Raw genomic sequence first — 20474 nt, 5'->3', positions numbered from 1 at the left:
GGAGAGCCGCGGGGGCGGGGCGGCGGGCGGGGCGGAAGGCGAGGTGGGGGGGTGCGGCGGCAGAGGATGGCCATCTTAAGTGGCCGCTGGGAGTCCAGGGCTGCTTCCCCGGGGAAGGGGGCATCGGAGCAGCCCAGGAGGTGGGGGTCTGAGTACGGCGGCCGGGGCTCTGGGGAGAGGTCGGGAGCCCGGGGGTTTGAGGGAACTTTCTTCTAGATGGGCAAGGAAAGGCCTGATCTCGGGCTGCTGAACCCCTCAAGGCCGGGGCCTGCGGGTATGGGGGATGGTGCCAGGGAACTTGGCCGAGAGGGGGGAAGGGCTCTGCCTGGGCTGAGAGGGGCTGCCAGGGACGGTGCATGGGGATTCGAGGACACTGGACCTCCTCTGGGGGTTTGTGGGGGATCCCCCACGCGGGACTGGGACCCAGTGGAGTTTGGGGGTTCAGGTCTAAGTAGGGGCTGGATTTCACGGGAGTTGGGGGTGATGGGGAGAGAGACGGCAGGAGGTTGGTTCATCATGGGATCCTTCGGGGATTTTGGTAACTCGATCCTACGAGTCCGTAGGGGGGCCGAATGGAAAGGATTTGGGGGTGGAATCAGACGTTTATGGGAGTTGGGGGTCATATAATTGTGAGTATTGAAAGGAGGGGGAGGGGATCGGGAATCCCAAAGTGTCGGGGCGCAGGATGGGTTGACTTGGGCTTGGAGGCGGGCGTTAGGAGCTGGATCTTCTCCAGGTGGTGATGGCTGGGCAGGATCATTGTGGGGTTTGGGAGGCCGGCGTCCCCTGGGGTTTGGTGGGTCCCGGCTCCTGCGGGAATGCAGAGGGCAGCTTCCCCGCGGGGAAGAGGGTGAGGGCAGGGGCGGGACGGGCCTTGGGCCGAGCGGTGGGGGTGGGGGCCGGCCGCCCGGCACTGCGCTCCGCTCCTGCCCCTCCCCCGCCGCCTCTGAACAAACTTTTCTTTCTCTTCAAGTTGAGGCCGGCGCTGCTGGCGGCGGCGGCTGCGCGGCAAACCGGGCGGCAAGCGCGGCGGAGCACGGAACCCCGATCCCCGGCTCGGTCCCGCCAGCGGATCATCAGGCTCGGTCCCCAGCCCCGGTACCCGGGCCCGGTCCCGGTCCCAGCGTCAGCGCCGAGCGTCCCAGGGCGGATGGCGCGGGGCGGTGGGCGCGGGCGGCGCTGAACCCTGCCCTGGCCATGGCCTCGGCGTGCGGGGCGCCGGGCCCAGGGGGCGCCGGGCCTGGGGCCGCTCTGGGCAGCCCGGCCCCCGCCTGGTACCACCGCGACCTGAGCCGCGCCGCCGCCGAGGAGCTGCTGGCCCGGGCAGGCCGCGATGGCAGCTTCCTGGTCCGAGACAGCGAGAGCGTGGCGGGAGCCTTCGCGCTCTGCGTCCTGTGAGTGGGGCTGAGGCTCCCGGCGGGCGGGGGCACGGCCCGGGCTTCGTTGAGTGCTGTGGGGAGGGCCCGGGACAGTGGGACGCCTGCGCCCGCCACAGTGGGGGCCTTGGCTCTCTGCTGGGCCTGAGGAAGGATGCCGGGAGCACTTCCTTCCTGCTGTGTGTCTGGGGGCACTTGCTGCGGCACTGAGGGCAGAGTATGCGGGGTCCTGCGGCCCAGGGTCGCTGTAATTGGGGAAAGTGTAGGGAGTCTCTGGCAGACCCCCTCAGGCATCCTCCAGGCAGGGGTGAGGATGTGCATCCCACGGTGGTGTGCACTTCTGTTTATGTAGGGATTGGGTGTCTGAGTGGGAGTTGGGGCCAGAGGAACTAATGTCTGAGTGGGAGTTGGGGCCAGAGGAACTAAGGAAGATGCCCAGCAGCTTCCTTAGGGGGCTTTCTGTTTCCCGGGACTGAGGCTGGGGCCTGCCTGGGTATGTATGACTGCGGCTGGGGACAGTGTGGTGTTGAGAAGGGGAGTGAGGCAGTATGGCTCCCTGTCATTATTTCATGAATCAGTGAGTGAGTGTGTGTGCCCTGGCTCTGGGATCCTGCTGCCCTAGCCCTGAGCTGTGGGTGCTGAGCGTGGGGCTAGGCTTGGCAGCTCTCTGAGTGGGCCTGGTTTTGTGCTTGTACTCATCTGCCGTGCATGGCAGTGGTGTTGGGTGAGTTTGCACTCTCAGTTTTGGAGTCTTCTTCCTGAGCTGCCCCCCTGAGCCCCAGAATCTGACATTGGGTGGGCTCCTGTAGGCCTCTGGAGTGGAGGTGGTGAGTGGGAAGTGGTGGGGCTGCTTTGTTTAGACCTAGTTATGTTCCTCCTCAGGCCCGTGAGCCCTCCCAAGTCCCTATCCCTGTGTCTCTTTCCCTTCTGTTCTCCTCACATCTTTAGGTGTACACTGGCCTAGGCCAGTGGTTCTCAATTGGGGTTGATTTTACCCCTCAGGGGACGTTTGGCAATGTCTGGAGACATTTTTGGTTGTCACAACTGGGATCGTACTACTGGCTCCTAGTGGGTAGAAGCCAGGGTTGCTGCTAAACATCCGACAATGCACAGTACTGTCCCTCACCACAAAGAATTATGTAGTCCAAAATGTCAGTGGTGCTGAGGGTTGAACAACCCTGGCCTAGGCAGTGGACCTGAAGAGGAAGGGGTCCCTCAAGTTTCAGCTTATGTCCCATATCTGAGGCCCAATAGGGGACTGAAGAGGGACAGCCTAGGCAGATGAATAACCTAGAGTCCTGCATGCCAACCCTCTCTGAGGCGTACCCCCTAATTAGGGAGGGGAGGGAGGCAGGTGCTAGATCAGCTGTTGAGTGGGAGGGGGACAGCTGGGCCTGTGTCTGGATGGGAACATTATTGTCCCAGGAGGGAAAAGTCCTGGCTCCATTGCCGGGGAGGGGGCGGGTGGGGTGAGGGGCTGTCTGTGTGTGAGGACTTCAGCTTTACCGGCTGACTCTGGTTACTCCCTGCATCTCAGGAACCTGGGAGTGGGTGATCAGAAACATACTTGCTTACCTGTATATGCCACCCACGCATACAGGGGAAACATTCAGGACACAGCCCTGCCCCAGCAGGCGCAGTCAATCCAACCAGCAGGCCCGGATACAGGTCCTGGCCTCCGTCCTGACTTTAAATGCCAGCTCTGCCTTTTACTTACCTTTTACTTGCTCTGTGACCTTAGGCAAATCACTTTTCTTCCTTGCGCCTGTTTCCTCTTCTGGAGAAGAGGGATAATAATAATATCTGCCTTAAAACGTGAGGATTAAATGAGATCACGTCTGTAGGACGTTGAGTACCTGACTTGTCACAGAGACAGGACTCAGTTAATGGGATGCTATTACTCTTACAAACACAGACCCACAGTCCAAAAACCAACACACCCAGTCACACACAGATAGCCACACAGTTTGTGCCCAGTGGTCAGGAGAGCCCCTGGACGGGGCTTACCTGAGGGGAGAGGATGGCCCTGTGGCTAGGGTGTAGAGTCTCCTCAAATAGGCATTTGGTCCTCTCTAGTAATACCCACCTCCAACACACACGGCCTAGGTGACCCCCTTTGCAAGCCTGCCCTGAGGTGCGGCTGCAGAGGGATCCTCCACCCCCACTGAGTGCAGCCTGTACCATCCAGGCCAGGCTCAGCTGTCACCTGCTCAGCTGTTGCTACCATCTGTCAGCACCCCTCTTGCCCCTCCTTAGCTTGGGGCTCCTAGAGGCCCACCTCTCCCATAGAGGGCCCCCATGGGTCATCCCAATTTCCTGGTGTCTGGGGAAGGGGGGAGAAAGCCCTAGAATGATATCCTCACACCCCCCCAGCAAAACTACTCCAGACACACCTGACTCCAGCAGAGCCAGACACCAGTGTAAACACAGGCAGCAGGCACACGTGTGATAGCACGTCACCCATGCGCGCAGACGGGTTACCCAGGCCTCTGAGGACTCTTACTCTGGCGGGGGGCCCAGACTGGTACCAAAGCCCAGAGGGTCTGTTTAGACAGCTGTGGAGGCCACAAAAGAGCTGCCTGATGCTTCCGGGGCCCTACAGTGGGTGTGGAGTGTATGTAGGCCTGGGGTGGGGGTGGGTGGGTCTGGGCATTCCTGTTCTGCTTGGCACTAGCAGGATAGAAGGGACTGGCCCCATCATTAACCCTGTGCAGCCTGGGCAAACAGCTTTAAGGAAACCTAGACGAGGGGCCTGGGGGCTGAGCCCGCTGGTAGGAGGAAACGGGGTCTTGGGACTTAGACCCCAGCCTGGGGGTGACAGATTCTGATCCCCTGCTCTGCTGTCAGGTATCAGAAGCATGTGCACACATATCGAATTCTCCCTGATGGAGAAGATTTCCTGGCCGTACAGGTAGGAGCTTAGACCCTGACCCCTGACCTTGATTCCAGCCTAAGGTTTGGGACCAGCTGATTGACGCTTCTCCCACTCTTGCTGGCCTGCAGACCTCGCAGGGTGTGCCTGTGCGCCGCTTCCAGACCCTGGGGGAGCTCATCGGCCTGTACGCCCAGCCCAACCAGGGCCTGGTGTGTGCCCTGCTTCTGCCTGTGGAGCGGGAGCGAGAGCCAGACCTGCCGGATGACCGCGATGCCTCAGGTGCTGCCCGGGGTGCGATGTACGAATGCCTTCCCTGCGCCCATCCCCGGCCATTACCTGCGACTTCCCAACCCATCTTCTCAGCCTGACTCCCCTGAAGCCCGCTGCCACTCTCCGTGGTGCCTGGGCCCTTTACCCCTTTCCACGCAAGTCTCTGACAGCCATCGTGTCCCCCGTACTTCACTGAGGGCAGGGGGCTCACACCGCTGCCCACTGGCCCCTGTCCACAGATGGGGAGGATGAGAAGCCCCCACTGCCCCCGCGCTCTGGCTCTACCAGCATTTCTGCCCCCCTCGGGCCCAGCAGCCCCCTGCCAGCCCCTGAGACCCCCACGACTCCGGCTGCTGAGAGGTGAGACCCCAACCCCCTCCTGAGCAGGAAGTCCCTTTCTTCTCTGAGAACTGTGTCCTCACCGAAGGTGGGAAGACCTTTAAGCCCCCAGCCCTCCCCAGGGACCCCCGCCCTGTCTCAGCCCCAGAGGCAGACACCCTGGCCTGTTGTACTCTGACTGCCACCTGTACCATCTCCTCTAGGAATGGGGTGGGGTTGCTGGGACAGGGTCAGCGGGGCCTCCACTGACTTCTTAACCCCTCCTGAAGTGCTCCCAATGGGCTGAGCACTGTCTCGCACGAGTACCTGAAGGGTAGCTACGGGCTGGATCTGGAGGCTGTGCGGGGTGGAGCCAGCAACCTGCCGCACCTCACCCGCACCCTTGCCACCTCATGCCGGAGGCTGCACAGGTACCTGGGACATCCAGCTCCACGCGCTGCACCCTTACCTCTCACCTGTCCTCTCCTGCTGCCTTGCTACACAAATGCCCTGACCTTTGACCTCTGGCCCTGAACCACGAACCAGCTATTGCCTCCTGACTTTTCCTCGCCTGAACCCTTGTATCCTCTCGGTGGCAGCTGAAGCTACACACTCAGCCCCTCTTCCCTATACTTGGGTCGGGGTGGGGAGTTCTGACCTGATGTTTCCCATAGTGAGGTGGACAAGGTCCTGTCGGGCCTGGAGATCCTGTCCAAGGTGTTTGACCAGCAGAGCTCGCCCATGGTGACCCGCCTTTTGCAGCAGCAGGTGGGATTGTGGAGAGACCTCTGGGGAGTGGGTTCATGTTCTGGCGCTGAGTGGGGTGCCTCCTGCTTGGTGGCCTCACGGACGAGCCTCATTCTTTCTCCCCGCAGAACCCACCACAGACTGGGGAGCAGGAGCTAGAGAGCCTGGTGCTAAAGCTGTCAGTGCTAAAGGACTTCCTGTCAGGCATCCAGAAGAAGGTGCCCCGACCCCTGACCTCTGATCCCTGACCCACTCACCGGTCCCTGGCCACTTGTGTTGCTCTAACTGATCTGAACCCTGAATCTGTAGTTTAGCACTGAGCCCCACATCAGCTGTGTCCCTCCCCGCCCCAGCCCTCAGCAAGGCTCCTAACCTTGCCCTGTCCTTGCCCCCTCCAGGCCCTGAAGGCCCTACAGGACATGAGTTCCACAGCACCCCCGACCCCGCTGCAGCCATCCACACGTAAGGCCAAGACCATCCCCGTGCAGGCCTTTGAGGTACATGGTGGGGGGCGGGGGGGAACCTCACAGGGCAAAGAGTGGGTGGAGGTGAAGGGGGTGCTGCCTGCCCCCAGGTCTTTTCAGCAGCCCCTCCACCTCCTGGCCTGTAGGTGAAGCTGGATGTGACCCTGGGTGACCTGACCAAGATTGGGAAGTCACAGAAGTTCACGCTGAGTGTGGACGTGGAGGGTGGGCGGCTGGTGCTACTGCGGAGACAGCGGGACTCACAGGAGGACTGGACGACCTTCACGCATGACCGCAGTGAGCCAGGGCCCACCCTGGGATGGGGGGTGGGGTGGGCCCCTGGGCCTCAGGGCACAGGCTGGTGTGACCCATCCTCCATCCCCTAGTCCGCCAGCTCATTAAGTCCCAGCGGGTCCAGAACAAGTTGGGCGTCGTGTTTGAGAAAGAGAAGGACCGGACACAGCGCAAGGACTTCATCTTTGTCAGCGCCCGGGTGAGCAGCGGGTGGGCCAGGCCACTGGGGGCTGCAGGAGTCCCTGCTGGATGGGAAGAGAGGGAACACGTGATGTAGGCATGCCATCCTTCGTGGTGGGGGCAGTTCTGACGGAGCAGAGAGTGTGTATACTGAGAGTGGGCAGCCTGAGGGTGGATTCAAATATTCATTCAGTGAACGTTTACTGAGCACCTGTTGTATGCTTGAGGAGTGGGTGTATGGTGGTGAGCCAGAGAAGTATGTCCGTCTCCTCCTGGACCTGCCACCTAGCAGGGTGTCCCCGTGGAAGGGGGTTTCCTGGCCACCCACCTGCCCCTGACTGGCTGCTGTCCCCCCAGAAGCGGGAGGCCTTCTGCCAGCTGCTGCAGCTCATGAAGAATAAGCACTCCAAGCAGGACGAGCCCGACATGATCTCCGTCTTCATAGGCACCTGGAACATGGGTCAGGCCCGTGCAGGGGCTGGGGTGGGAGAGAGGAAGGGCCCCATGCAGGGGCCTGACCACCTGCATCCACTCCCCCTCCAGGAAGTGTGCCGCCTCCAAAAAATGTGACATCTTGGTTCACCTCGAAGGGTCTGGGGAAGACCCTGGATGAGGTCACGGTGACCATACCCCATGACATCTATGTTTTTGGGACCCAGGAGAACTCGGTGGGCGACCGCGAGTGGCTGGACCTGCTCCGCGGGAGCCTCAAGGAGCTCACAGATCTGGATTACCGCCCGGTGAGGGTCATCCTCTTGTCCAGCCCGCCTCCTCACACACTGCCCCCAACTATCCTGCTTGACCTCATGCACGACCCTGGAGAGCGCTCCCTCTGGTCCCTGGGCATATCCTTTAGGAAGTTTAACTGGAGTCCTTTATGCTATGGGAAGGGCTCTTTCTCTCTGGTCCCTCAGGAAAAAGGGGTGGCAGCCCTTCCTATTTTGTGACTTCCAGAACAGTCTGTAGTATGGGCTGGGCGGGGTGGGGGAGATGTGGACAGTGGCCCAGCTCAGGGCAGGGGTGACCCCGCACCCCTTCCCCAGATTGCCATGCAGTCACTGTGGAACATCAAGGTGGCTGTGCTGGTCAAGCCAGAGCATGAGAACCGCATCAGCCATGTCAGTACATCCAGCGTGAAGACTGGCATCGCCAATACCCTGGGTGAGTAGGGAGGGTGGGGTCCCTCTGTCCACGCTTCTTGCTTCCTCTCCAGCCCAGGGTCCAGGGTCTCCCCCTTTTGGGTAGTCTCAGCTTTCCCATCTATAGAACGCTTTGAACTTTGCAAAGCATGTTCGTATTCTAAATCTCTTCCAGCCCCACCAGGAAGGCAGGGCCAGGATAATTACCTCCATTTCTTAGATGATAAAACTCAGGCCCAGAGTGGTCAAGTGAGCTGTCCAAGGTCACACAGCTAGTACGTGGTAGAGCCCGGCACCTGGCATAGTGCCCAGGTCTCCCTGTTTGCCGTCCAGTGGTCCCTCAGGATAGATTCTGCTCAGAATCTGCAGGTTCTTGCAGCTTCACCATTGGGGTCCCCTGTGACCTCCAGGGGCTCTCTGTTCACACATGCCGACAGACCCAGGCCATCCAGATGGGGCTGCATGTGCCCCGTGTGGACCCCCAGGAAGGCGTGGGTGTGTGTGCAGGGGCCTGCCTGCCTCATGGTATGTGGGGAAGTCGGGAGGATCTTCCCACTGCTGCTTAGACAGGCAGAGGGGAGTCGGGAGCCCACCGGGGGTGACTCAGGCCTTCTTCTGTTGCCCTGACAGGAAACAAGGGGGCCGTGGGTGTCTCCTTCATGTTCAATGGCACCTCGTTTGGCTTTGTGAATTGCCACCTCACCTCGGGAAATGAGAAGACTGCCCGGTGAGGGGGCACCTTCTCAACTGTCTCTTTAGCCTCATCCTCTCTTTGCCAAAGACCTATTCCCTCTCCCATATCCTAGTCTACAGTACATCCTACATCCCTGTCCCCAAGGCCCCCTTCTTCCTTACCTCAACTCAGGACCCCTCTGTCTCTCCCTGACTTTGACCTTGTCCCCAGTTCCTTCCTCTGTCCCCAGGGACCCTGATCCCTGGCCCATCCCTGACCCCAGCCAGAGATGTCTTACCTTCATGCCTGTCCCTGACACCTGACCCTGGAGGCCTCCCCCCACCCCCCACTGTAGACGGAACCAGAACTACCTGGACATCCTGCGGCTGCTCTCGCTGGGTGACCGGCAGCTCAGTGCCTTTGACATCTCTCTGCGTTTCACTCACCTCTTCTGGTTCGGGGACCTCAACTACCGCCTTGACATGGATATACAGGTGTGAGCAGGGCCCGGCAGGTGGCTGGTAGGGAGGCTGGGCTGGGGCCAGGTGGGCTCTCACCTCTGGCTTTGGCTCCAGGGGGAAAGTCTCCAGCCTTTGTGTCCCCACCCCAGGAGATCCTGAACTACATCAGCAGGAAGGAGTTTGAGCCCCTGCTCAGGGTGGACCAGCTCAACCTGGAGCGGGAAAAGCACAAGGTTTTCCTTCGATTCAGTGAGTGTGGGCCCGGCAGGGGGTCCCTGAGGGCCAGGATCCTTGTGGTATCCCTGGGTCTTCTGGGCCCTGACTCCTCCATCCCCCCCCTGCCTTCCCTAGGTGAGGAGGAGATCTCCTTCCCACCCACCTACCGCTATGAGCGGGGTTCCCGGGACACATACGCCTGGCACAAGCAGAAGCCAACTGGGGTGAGTGAAGAGAAGGAGCTGGGCCTGGGGAGACCCCCCAGGGCTGCAGTGAATCAAGAGTGTGTGTGGGGTCAAGGGTCCAGGCCTCTGCACTTACCGCTCCAGCTTCCGTGGCCCCTTTTGGGGCCTCTGGGGTGCTCCTGCATGTTGTGAGGATCCAAGGAAGGAGGTGGGCGCTGGGGCCACTGTGGTGGGGCCCCAGCTGACCTCTGACCATGCTGCCATCCCCTGCCCCAGGTCCGGACCAACGTGCCTTCATGGTGTGACCGGATTCTCTGGAAGTCCTATCCCGAGACCCACATCATCTGCAATTCCTATGGTCAGAGCCTCCCAGACAGGGTGATGGGTGGTCCTGGGTGGTCACTGACCCAACTCTGCCTCAGCTTTGGGAAGTGCCAGCAGAGAATAAGGAGCTTTCCCCTGAGCCCTCATTCCTACTCCCCTCCCCAGGCTGCACAGATGACATCGTCACCAGCGACCACTCCCCCGTGTTTGGGACATTTGAGGTTGGAGTTACCTCTCAGTTCATCTCCAAGAAAGGTGGCTATTCTGGATGTGCTTGTGGGTGTGGCGTCCATCTGGGTGGCTGCAGGTGCTGGCCTGGGGATGTGCATAGGTTTGAATACATCTAAATGTGTGTGTGTGTGTGTGTGTGTGTGTTTGGGTGTTTACATGTACATGTAGGAATGTTTCTGAATATGTGATGTGTGAGGGTGTCTGTGTTGCCTGGGTCATCACAGGAGGTACATGCCCAAGAGCGTGAACGTAAACATGTACGTGTGTCTATCTGCCTGGGGCCACTTGAGTACCCGAGTGTGCCTGGTGGTGTGGTGGGTTGTCAGCAGGCATATCCTGCAGGCATTCTGGTCCCTGGTCCTCTCTCAGTCTCTCATCTTGGGTTGTCTGTTTGTCCCAGTCCCAGGTCTGGGCTTTGGGGTCTCGCTACTGGTTGCTTGGGATGGAGGAGGCCCCTCCTGGCCTTCCCTCCTGCTCTGCCAGGGCTGCTGATTCCCTGTCCCAGCACTCAGTCTCTCTATCCCATTCCTTCTGCCACCCTCTCAGCCCTCCTGTCTATATTCCTCCCTTTGCCCCTCAGGGCTCTCAAAGACTTCAGACCAGGCCTACATCGAGTTTGAGAGCATCGAGGCCATTGTGAAGACGGCCAGCCGCACCAAGTTCTTCATTGAGTTCTACTCCACCTGCCTGGAGGGTCAGAGGCGGGGCCCAGGGCTGGGTGTGGGCCACAGGGTATGGGAGGCCCGAGGTGCCCAGAGTGGTCAGCCCTCTAGTTAGAGAGAAGGGAAGCTGAGAGGTGGCGCTCAGTTGGGTGTCCCCCACCCCCACCCAGAGTACAAGAAGAGCTTCGAAAATGATGCCCAGAGCAGTGACAACATCAACTTCCTCAAGGTGCAGTGGTCCTCACGCCAGCTGCCCACGGTGAGGCTTGTGGGTGAGGACACAGAGAGGGAGGTGCAGCAGAGCGCCACCTGGAGCCTGCCTGGGAGGGCGGGCAGAGCCGGCAGCACAGGCTTGTGTGTGGGGTGGGCGTGAGTGAGGATGAGGGCACGTGCTCTGTTTGGGGGAGCGGGGGGAGCCAAGTTGCAGCTGGTTCATTCATTCATTCAATGAATAGCTCTTGAGCCTTTGCTAAACATCAGGTCCTGTGTTGGTCATTGCTGATGCAGAAAATTAATTAATTACAGGGCTGTTAAGTGCTCTGAGAGGCCCATGCAGGATTGTGTCTTCTACCTTATGGATTAGGATCTTTCCTAAGAGTGGATGGGAGTGAGCATGGACGAGCTTGAGGGTGGGGTGAGTGGCGGTGTGGCAGGAGGGGGTGGGTGGGCCTTTGTTCCTCACTGGGCCTCTCTGTGCCCCAGCTCAAGCCCATTCTGGCTGACATCGAGTACCTGCAGGACCAGCACCTCCTGCTCACAGTCAAGTCCATGGACGGCTACGAATCCTATGGTGAGGGTCGAGGGGGGCCAAGGGGCACAGAAAGCCGGGCAGGGCCCTAGAAAGGCTTGGCAGTCTGCTGGTCTGCTCCATCTGCCCTTCAGGGGAGTGCGTGGTGGCGCTCAAGTCCATGATTGGCAGCACGGCCCAGCAGTTCCTGACCTTCCTGTCCCACCGCGGCGAAGAGACAGGCAACATCCGTGGCTCCATGAAGGTGCGGGTGCCCACAGAGCGCCTGGGCACCCGTGAGCGACTCTATGGTGGGGGCCCCATTGGGAGGGGTGTGGGGCATAAGACGGGGTGGTGTGGGCGGGTCTAGGAGGGGAGGACCAGGGCTGCAGGGAGGGCATGTTGGAATCCCTGGAACATTTGGCAGTTCTGCAGCCAGGTCTGGGGGTGGGCCTGCCCTAAGGAGTAGCTGGGAAGGGGCTAGCAGCCCACTGGGGTGTCTGTGGGATGCAGGACCCCAAGTCTCCTCTGAGTCTCCTTTCCCTTCCTCCCCCAGAGTGGATCAGCATTGATAAGGATGAGGCAGGAGCAAAGAGCAAAGCCCCCTCTGTGTCCCGAGGCAGCCAGGAGCCCAGGTGAGCTGGGGCTGTGTGGTGTGCTACGTGAGGGGTGCCCGGTCAGCCCCTACTTCACCTCTCCTCCCCTGTGCACCCCTGGCAGGTCAGGGAGCCGCAAGCCAGCCTCCGGAGAGGCCTCCTGTCCACTCTCCAAGTTATTTGAAGAACCAGAGAAACCACCACCAACTGGGAGGCCCCCAGCCCCACCTCGAGCTGCTCCCCGGGAGGAGCCCTTGACCCCCAGGTGAGAGAAGGAAACTGTCACCCCCTGACTTTATCCATCGCTGTGCGTGGCTCTCAGGGCCAGCTTGGGGATCACCTGCTGCTTGGCTGCTCTGCTGCCGCATGGCCGGAGGTGCCAGGGCCCTACGCTCGTGGCCACTGGCCAGCCAGGCCTCCTGAAGGTGTGGCTCTCTGGTCAAAGGGAGCACAGTCAGCCTTTCCTCTCAATCCTGCCTTAAAAAATAGAATTAGAAATTGTTTCTGCAACAGCTCCCTCTGTGTAAACACTTAACTTGAGCCTTCTGTTTGGGGATAGGCCTTCATCTCAGCACGGATTTCCCTAGGGGTGTTCTATGGACCACTGTCCTACAAGATGCCCCCGCTGGTAACTGGTTTGTTGTCAAATGAGTTTGGGAAATGGTTGTTGCTAGATTCTTTTCTTAGATATTCCCAGTGCACAATAGTATCAGCAAAAGCTCTGAGCATGTGGACAGGAAGGAAATCCTTTTTCAACTCTGTTGAATATAGTTTCCCAAACTTAATGGGCCAGGAAACTTTTCCATGCAATAACTATTAATATCCTGGGGCACTACAGTTGACCCTTGAACATGGCAGGGGTTAGGGGTGTATAACTTAGAGTCATCCCTCTGTATCCCCAGTTCTTCCATATCTGCAGTTCCACATCCACGGGTTCAACCATTGTGGCTTGTAGATCATGTAGTGTTGCAGTACTGAAAAAAATCTGTGTGTGAGTGGACCCGTGCAGTTCAAGCCCGTGTTGTTCAATGGTCAACTGTAGTATTCTGTGGATCATACTTTGGGAAAGTGAGGCTTGCTTTTTAATTATATCCAATTGTTACTTGAACGTAAATAAAAACTGCTGGTGTGTTTTCAGTCATCTTCAGCTGTTATCAGTCACCTTGGTTTTATCTCTAGGCTTGAGTAAAACTAACCTGAATCCCTGAGTAAGATTCCCCAGTAGATCGGCCTCAGATGCCTCCAGAGGCTTTCCGAATCTGGCTGGTCATTCTCATTGAAGGCTTTTATTGTCCTTCCTTCTGGCCTCTGTTTTCACCCATTTACGCTCAGCTTTCACCGTTACAAAATCAAAAAAGATTGCAGAATCTTAGCGAGTAAGGCAAGGAAGTTTAGGGGTTATCCATTCAACTCCCCTGTCTCCCCAGTTTTAGAGATGAGGACCCCAAGGGACAGAGAGGGAAAGTGATGTGCTCAAGGTCACGTGCAAGTCTAGGACCGGGGCTTACGTCTCCTGACTCGCAGTCCAGTTCTCCTTCCACTGCACCCACCCACCGCCTTCCCTTTGGGTTGCTGGGTCCTGATTTAGTTATTCTGCTCCCAAACCCAGGTTGAAGCCAGAGGGCGCTCCAGAGCTGGAAGGGGTGGTGGCGCCCTCACCTAAGAACAGCTTCAATAACCCTGCTTACTACGTCCTTGAAGGGGTCCCACACCAGCTGCTGCCCCCGGAGCCACCCTCACCTGCCAGGGCCCCTGTCCCACCTGCCACCAAGAACAAAGTGGCCATCACAGTGCCTGCTCCGCAGCTTGGGCGCCACCGGCCTCCCCGTGTGGGAGAGGGAAGCTCATCAGATGAAGAGTCTGGGGGCACACTGCCCCCTCCAGACTTTCCACCCCCACCTCTGCCGGATTCGGCCATCTTCCTGCCCCCCAGCCTGGATCCTTTGCCAGGGCCAGTGATCCGGGGCCGCAGTGCGGGTGAGGCCCGTGGCCCACCACCTCCCAAGGCCCATCCAAGACCCCCACTGCCCCCAGGCCCCTCACCCACCAGCACTTTCCTGGGGGAGGTAGCCAGTGGGGATGACCGCTCCTGCTCAGTGCTGCAGATGGCCAAGACATTGAGTGAGGTGGACTACGCTCCTGCTGGGCCTGGCCGCTCCGTGCTCCTGCCAGGACCCCTGGAGCTGCAGCCACCCCGGGGACTGCCCTCGGACTATGGCCGGCCTCTCAGCTTCCCTCCACCTCGCATCCGAGAGAGCATTCAGGAGGACCTGGCAGAAGAGGTATGTGCACCAGGGGTGGCTGTCGGTGTGTGCTTGTCCATGGGTCGTGGTATACTTTTACTTCATTCAGCACTCAGTGGTGTTGCCTCTGCCCTGAGCTGGGCACTGGGGAGGAGTCGGAGGTCATATGAATCAGCCCCGCTCCTGGCCTCTCTCCCCACCCCAGAGCAAGCGGTAGAATGTTGCTGTGTGAGGCACCCTCAGTGCTCTCTCTGACGTGCCCTATTCCCTCAGGCTCCGTGCCCGCAGGTCGGGCGGTCTGGTGGGCTGGGCGAGGCAGGCATGGGAGCCTGGCTGCGGGCCATCGGCTTGGAGCGCTATGAGGAGGGCCTGGTGCACAATGGCTGGGACGACCTGGAGTTTCTCAGGTGGGGGCGGGGCTGGAGGTGGACGGGGGTGGGGGGGTGGGGGTGGGGCTGGCCTCGGGGGCGGAGCTACGGGCTCTCTGGACCACCTCGCCCTTCTCCCAGCGTCTTTTACCCCTACAGCGACATCACCGAAGAAGATCTGGAGGAAGCTGGGGTGCAGGACCCGGCTCACAAGCGCCTCCTTCTGGACACCCTGCAGCTCAGCAAGTGATCGCGGTGGCACTGCGAAGCTAAGAACTGAGCGCCTCAACCTGCCCTTGAAGGCCCAGCCAGAGCTCCGGAGTTGAAAAAGTTACGAGCGGGCGGGGCAGTACTTCTCTGCCTATTTATTGGGGATCTGCGTTCCCTACTGCCCAATCATTTGGAATGCCCTAGTTAGGACATCCTGCCCCTCACCTTTTAGAGTCAGGGCCCAGGAGGTCAGTTGCCGTGGTTACCGAGGATCTTGGTTATTCTGGTGCTGTCCTCCCTTTCTGGACCCCTTCTCCAGCCCCAGGGAGGCCATGGGGTCCATATGGGTACGTCGTGGGCCCCCACTCTCACCGTTGTTCCTGCTGCCCTCCACCTGGCCTGAACCACAGGTGGAGGGGCTCGGCTAGGACCTCTCCCAACCCCCATTCTGGGGGGTGTCCGTCCGGAAATGAAGGAATAGCCCGAGAACTGGGCTAGGGTTTATTTAAGCTTTTCTGTATGGGCTTAGGGAGGGCGGGCACTTTAATGTTATGGGGGCCGGTTTAGGTGGGGGGGAATAATTTTGGCCATAAAGCGCCAGTTTGCTTAGATTTGTCTCCTGGTCTGTACTGCCCTGCCCTGGGGCTGTGTGGCAGCTCAGGGTTCCTCGCTGGTCACAAGGGGAACCGGTCTCTTGCAGGTAGCCTGTCCCCATCGTGGGTACTCAGAAGGGTTGCCGGTGTGCTGTCTTCAATAAATTAAGTTTTATTTGGATTGAGCAAAACTCACCTCAATAAATTACAGGTTTTTCAAAGGAAAAGAGCAACAACAGCAACAACGACAAAAAAACAGGAACGAGGAAGCCCCTCCATCCCGTTGCCCTGGCAGCTCCTCCACTCATCTAACGGGCCTGCCCTCTGTGCCAGACCGGCTGGGGATGGGAGGGGATGCATGAGGGTGAAATTGGTGGTGGGACCCTTCAGGCCACTCGTTATCCCAATGACGACCAGCCTTTGCACGGGTGGGGTCAGTGTGGGTGGGCCCAAGGGCTGCAGCAGCAGACTGCTCTCCAAGCTGAGTGACCCAGCCAGCTACAGGGGCAGGGGAGGAAGCCAGGCTGTCCCCGTTTGAGGAGTCACCTTTGGGCACTGTGTTAGGGGCAGGTGTTGTTTGATTCCGGTTCTGAAGAAAACCAGGCTAGAAGGGGTTCTGGGCTCTCCTGGAGGGCATCCCAGTGAAAAGTACCCCCCCCCCCCCACTGAGTAGGGGTGGGTGAGGATGAGAGTGGCCCTGACTTGGTCTCCAAAGCTGGGGAGGGCACACATAGGTGTCAGACACGGTGGGGGGTGGGACAGATGGGGACATCAGGCAGGTGGCCAGGATGAGGAGGGACTCTGTCAGATCCTGGAGGGGCAGGGACGTCTCAGGCGGCAGGCCCGGAGCCTCTAGAGGCCGGCAGCTAGAAGAGATTGGTCTTCAGGGAGGGGCCGGGCTTCCGGTGGAAGGAAGACAGAACCCCCGAGAAGGGCCCTGGCCCGGGTTCCGCCGGCTGCCAAGCCTTAAGCAGCTCCGCCGCGCCCGCGCCCGGTCCGCCGCCCCCACCGCCCGCCACGCCGGCCCACAACGGGCCCTTGAGCGGCTGTGGCCCCGGCCCGGCTCCAGGTCCGGACCCCAGGGCGGCGGGCAGCGGGCTGGGGCTCAGGCGCGGGCTGGCCAGGCCGGGCGCAGGCGGCGGCGGCGGCAGCGACGCGGTGCTGTCGGGCGTGGGGCTGCACGTGGACTCCTTGGAGTCGTCGTCCTCAGACGAGCAGCGCGCCTCACCCTTTTTGGCGCCCGCCGCGCCCGCCGCACCCTTGGCGCTGGCCGCACGCTCCTGTTTGCGGAACTTGGCCCGGCGGTTCTGGAACCAGACCTGCGGGCACAGGGGCCGGTCAGCCCGGGGCCGGCGGGCGCGGTGAGACCTCCTTCCGGAGGGGGCTGGTCAGGATTATTACCAGCCTTCTGAGTCTTGACCCCCTCCACCACTCTGCTCGTTGCCCTCCTCGTCTCTCGCCTCCCTCCCCTCCTTGTCTCTCGCCTCCCTCCCCTCTTCCACTAGCCCCTTCCTCCAGGTCCTTAGGCTCTTCCCCTTGGGATCTGCTCACCCGCGGATCCCACTGCCTCCCAGTGTTCTCTGTCTCCCGGAGGGAACTCCGCCTTCGCTCTCCTCATCACCCAAAGCCCTCGCCCCAGTTCTTTCCTACAAGGAGCTCCGGGAGTCCCCCCGGAGCGTCCCACGGCAGTGGAGAGAGGGTTAGTGCACTCGGGAAGCCTTTTGTGCAGGGTCTCCAGTAAAGGCATGCCAGCTGAACATCTGTACTCAGATTTGTAAGATCGACGAAAAGTCCGTCCCGACCCAGCTCCTGCGCCTACCCTGAACCCGGGCTTTCCAGAATCAGAAGTTTCACCGTTGCAGAGCCGAAGAGGGGACCTGGAGGCGCTGACTGGCTTTCCCCCACTGCTCGGCCTTGTTTGGCCCCGAGGCCACCTGGAGCTGACCCTCTATCCACTCGGCCTCCGTCCTGGCTTCCCAAGCATCACTCTGCGTGCCCAGCCCTACCCGGGAGACTGAGGAGAAATCGTGGGGCTGAACAGCTCAGTTCTTCCGAAGGCCTCAGGACCCGCCTGGCCCCACCGCCTCCCGGGGCTGCCGGTCCTCCCCTGCCCAATCACCTCCAGACTGCACCCTGGCCCCTGGTCCTAGTTCGCCGCCCCCGGGCTGTACCCGCCCGCTGCCCGAGTGAGGCCCCTCTGTCCTTCGGACCCCCCAGGTGTCAGGCACTAACTTCCCGGCCCCGCTCCGCGCGCACACACTTCCGCGCAAACACGCACCTGCACGCGAGCCTCGGTAAGGTCGATCTTGAGCGCCAGCTCCTCGCGCGTGTAAATGTCGGGGTAGTGAGTCTCGGCGAAGACGCGTTCCAGCTCCTTCAGCTGCGCGCTGGTAAACGTGGTGCGGATGCGCCGCTGCTTGCGCTTCTCGTGCAGGCCCGACGGCTCCGGGAAGAATTTGTAGGGCACTACGGGTGTGTGCAGGAGGGGGGAAATCAACAAGGGTGGGGATGTGAGGGGCCGATCCCGGCCCGCTGTGTTCTGCCCCTGAGGGATCGCTCACCATCCCCCGCCCCTGACCTGGCCCCTCGGCTTGGTCCTCTCAGTACGGATCGGCTTCCCTATCGCTGGATGGAGCCGGCAGGGGTGAAAGCGGACGGAGCGCGGGGAGGCCTGGGGCCCAAGAGCCGCAGAGAGGGAACCAAAATCTGATCCTCGGATCCAGGCTGCTGGCCTGTCGTTGGCCCTCCGCAGTGTTCCCTCTATCTCCCGCCAGTCTACCGGACCCGACCCTCAGTGTGTTTCTCCCTCAGTCGGCCTGACTTCAGGTCCTGCTATATCCACTCTAGCCTTAGCTGTCTGTCAGGTCTCATCAACATCCTGTGTCTCCCCAGTAACCAGTCATGGACCGCGGGTCTACTTTCAGGCCTGCCACGGACTCTCTGACATGTAAAAATTTGGCCGCCTCTACCCTGCATCCCTCTCCTTCCTAGGCCTCATTTCCTCAGCCCGATCTCATATTGCATTCTCTTCCAGGTGTCCCCCTTTCTTTTTCATCTCTCTCCCAACCATATCTATCTGCAACTTTCCCCTCCTGGACCATTCTTCTCTTTGTGCCCATTGAGAAGGGTTCTTATTTCTCCCCTCCCAGGTTCCTCCATCTTCTCTTTGCCCTTCTTCTTCCTCCCAGACATCTCTCTCTGTCTCCCAACTCCTCCAAAAACCAGCCCCAACCCTTCCCTTCACTCTTCCCATCCCTGTCTCCCATCTACCCCTTCCCAGTACCCATTGTCCCACGGACAGTATTTCTGACACTATCTCCCCATCCTTGTCTCCAGCCCCCGTTTAGTTCTCCCTGTTGTCCAGGGATCCCCAATATCCTTATCTTTGTCATATCTCCCTAGTTCTCTATCTCCCCTACTCCTGTCTCCAACACCCCATTCCTATCCCCATCTTTCTCATCTCTGTTTTCAATCTTCCTTGGTCCCCATCTCCCATAATTCCTGTTCCCATCACCTGGTTTTTATCTCCATCTCCCCAACCCTGGTTCCCCATTTCTTCCAAGTACCCCAATCTTCCCATCTCTGCTCACATCTCTCTGTATCTGTCCCTATCTTCTCCATCTCAGACCTCCATCTTTCTAGGGCCCATCTCCCCATTTCCTGTTTCCAGCTCCCCAGTCCCCATCTGCATATGACCCAGAGTACCCAATCTCCCCATCCCCGTTCCAGTTTCTGACTCCATCTCTCTGGTTCTCACTTCTCCAAATCCAGGTCTCTCTCACCATCCCTCCCCACCACACAGGTCCCAATCTTCTACTGGGTCCCGGTGGTCTTCCCAGGAAGGAAGAAGATAAGGAGAATGGGTGGGGCAGCTTGAACTCTAACTGGAGCAATGGGGGTGGCTAAGAGGCTCCACGAGGTTGAAGGTTCAGATGGGGTCTTGGATCAGGGGGCTTGGGTATTGCATGGGGCTGCTTCTGGGTTCTGCAGTACTCTAGCTGGGAGAATCTCCAGGAGGCATGGGGAAATGAAAGTTGCTCAATGACCTGAGCATCCTTTTCTTCTGGCCACAGAATGGGTTTCAGTAGCGCAAGAGGGTTTGGGCACAGGTAGGATGGGTTCAAAACCAGGCAGTAGGGGCTTGATGGTGCTGGGGCTCTGATGGGTTCAAAACCAGGCAGTAGGGGCTTGATGGTGCTGGGGCTCTGGGAAGGCTCCCAGCTGGGCAGCTCATCTGCCGCAGGGGTCCATGCTGGGGGTCGGGCATGAAGCGGGGTGGGAATGATAAGGATGGGAGGTCTTATTGGCCTGAGCCGAGAGCATTTTCCAAGGATACAGGGCATAGAGAGGTTTAGTGGTCAGTTTTTGCAGATGGGCAGGGGAGGGCCTGGTGAGGAGCCTGGGGCTACACTGGGGATCTATTTCCTTGACCTAAAGAGCACGGGATAGGGATACGGCAGCGAGAAGAGGAACGGGAAGGAGGAGAGGGTGGGGCTCAACTCTGACTAGGGAATCCCGTCTTACACGAGGGACTGTGGATCCCGCGGGGAGTTGGAGGGTCTGACTAGGGCAGGGATTGTGGCGGCTGTGGGGGACAGTCGCAACCACTAGCCGAGTAGGGCAGGGGCTAGGGGTGCTGTAGGATTTGGAAGGAGGGTGGTACCGGGGATGGGCTCACCTGCCGAGTAGGGCGCAGGCTGATGGTCGCGTAGAGCGCCAAGCGCGCAGTTGGAGGAGCCGAGCGCGGGGCAGGGAGGCCCGGCCGCGGGGAAGGCGGGCCGCAGGGGACTGTACTGGAAGCCGCCGGGCTGGCTGCAGGCGCCGAAGTCGCCGTAGGCGGACGCCTCCATGGCCGCCACGCACGAGTCGTACGAATTGAGGTAGGAGTAGTCCATCGGCCCGGGGGGCGGGGGCGGGGGCCGGGCCGGGCCGGGTCGGAGTTGGTGTCCCGGGCCGGGTGGGGGTCAAGATGGGGGTTGGAGCGCCAGGGGCCGAGGACCCGAGGCCGGCTCTCAGAGCTCGCGAGTCCGCCCGCCCCGTCGCGGCCGCGCTCCGCCCCGGTGCAACGCAAGTGCAGCCCAACCCGGCCCGCGCGCCTTTTAACGCGTAGGACCCCGAGGAGGGGGCGGGGCGGGGCGAGCTCGTTGGGGCGGGGCCTGGACGGCCAAGGCCCCGCCCCCAGCCGCCCCCGACCCCCACCCCAAAGGGTCGCCGCCGCCCTCTTAGAGCTCGGGATGTGCAGGGCAGGCTGCGCGGGGCCCCATCCCTAGAGTCCCCCATCCCGCCCCAATCCGGACCAGACCTTCAGTCTATGCATCGTGC

General features: G+C 60.2%; 2 protein-coding genes across 5 annotated transcripts; one reads left to right on the top strand and one right to left on the bottom strand.

Moving 5' to 3' along the window:
- The first annotated feature begins 53 nt into the window (after nt 1-53).
- On the top strand, nt 54-15333 carry INPPL1 (inositol polyphosphate phosphatase like 1). Of its 2 annotated transcripts, XM_060018332.1 has the most exons (29): nt 54-140; nt 974-1394; nt 4224-4287; nt 4380-4530; nt 4761-4881; nt 5130-5270; nt 5514-5607; nt 5715-5804; nt 5985-6083; nt 6197-6347; nt 6437-6543; nt 6882-6984; nt 7068-7264; nt 7568-7685; nt 8294-8390; nt 8692-8830; nt 8947-9046; nt 9149-9237; nt 9475-9556; nt 9688-9777; nt 10334-10447; nt 10586-10674; nt 11118-11205; nt 11298-11453; nt 11699-11777; nt 11863-12003; nt 13348-14020; nt 14255-14388; nt 14509-15333. In XM_060018332.1, the coding sequence occupies exons 2-29, from the start codon at nt 1198-1200 to the stop codon at nt 14597-14599; spliced, it is 3795 nt and encodes a 1264-aa protein (XP_059874315.1). In that variant the 5' UTR covers nt 54-140; nt 974-1197; the 3' UTR covers nt 14600-15333. The 2 variants fall into 2 exon arrangements, with proteins under 2 accessions (XP_059874315.1, XP_059874314.1); XM_060018331.1 differs by lacking the exon at nt 54-140 and having other exon boundaries at nt 882-1394.
- A 490-nt stretch (nt 15334-15823) lies between these two features.
- On the bottom strand, nt 15824-20047 carry PHOX2A (paired like homeobox 2A). 3 transcript variants are annotated; one of them, XM_069540933.1, is made up of 3 exons: nt 19831-20047; nt 17429-17618; nt 15824-16520 (listed from the first exon to the last, which is right to left on the bottom strand). In XM_069540933.1, exons 1-3 carry the CDS (start codon nt 20045-20047, stop codon nt 16019-16021), a joined length of 909 nt encoding a protein of 302 aa, XP_069397034.1. In that variant the 3' UTR covers nt 15824-16018. The 3 variants fall into 3 exon arrangements, with proteins under 3 accessions (XP_069397034.1, XP_059874316.1, XP_069397035.1); XM_060018333.1 differs by having other exon boundaries at nt 15824-16471; nt 17431-17618; XM_069540934.1 differs by having other exon boundaries at nt 15824-16496; nt 17432-17618.
- Between the last annotated feature and the right edge of the window lie 427 nt (nt 20048-20474).

Source organism: Delphinus delphis, chromosome 8 (genome assembly GCF_949987515.2).
Source record: "Delphinus delphis chromosome 8, mDelDel1.2, whole genome shotgun sequence".
Taxonomy (NCBI): Eukaryota; Metazoa; Chordata; class Mammalia; order Artiodactyla; family Delphinidae; genus Delphinus; species Delphinus delphis.
Note: the sequence above shows the minus strand (reverse complement) of the source record. Positions and strands in the feature narration are given on the sequence as shown.

Bases quoted from the DNA above. Each gene is read 5' to 3' on its own strand.
- INPPL1 (XM_060018332.1), top strand. From the start codon at position 1,198: ATGGCCTCGGCGTGCGGGGCGCCGGGCCCAGGGGGCGCCGGGCCTGGG. The intron at 7,265-7,567 runs GTGAGGGTCATC...CCCCTTCCCCAG, and splicing joins CAGATCTGGATTACCGCCCG to ATTGCCATGCAGTCACTGTG. The intron at 9,778-10,333 runs GTGGCTATTCTG...TTTGCCCCTCAG, and splicing joins TCAGTTCATCTCCAAGAAAG to GGCTCTCAAAGACTTCAGAC.
- PHOX2A (XM_069540933.1), bottom strand. From the start codon at position 20,047: ATGGACTACTCCTACCTCAATTCGTACGACTCGTGCGTGGCGGCCATG. The intron at 17,619-19,830 runs GTGAGCCCATCC...ACACACCCGTAG, and splicing joins GCCTGCGCCCTACTCGGCAG to TGCCCTACAAATTCTTCCCG. The intron at 16,521-17,428 runs GCGTGTTTGCGC...CTCCGGAAGGAG, and splicing joins ACCGAGGCTCGCGTGCAGGT to GTCTCACCGCGCCCGCCGGC.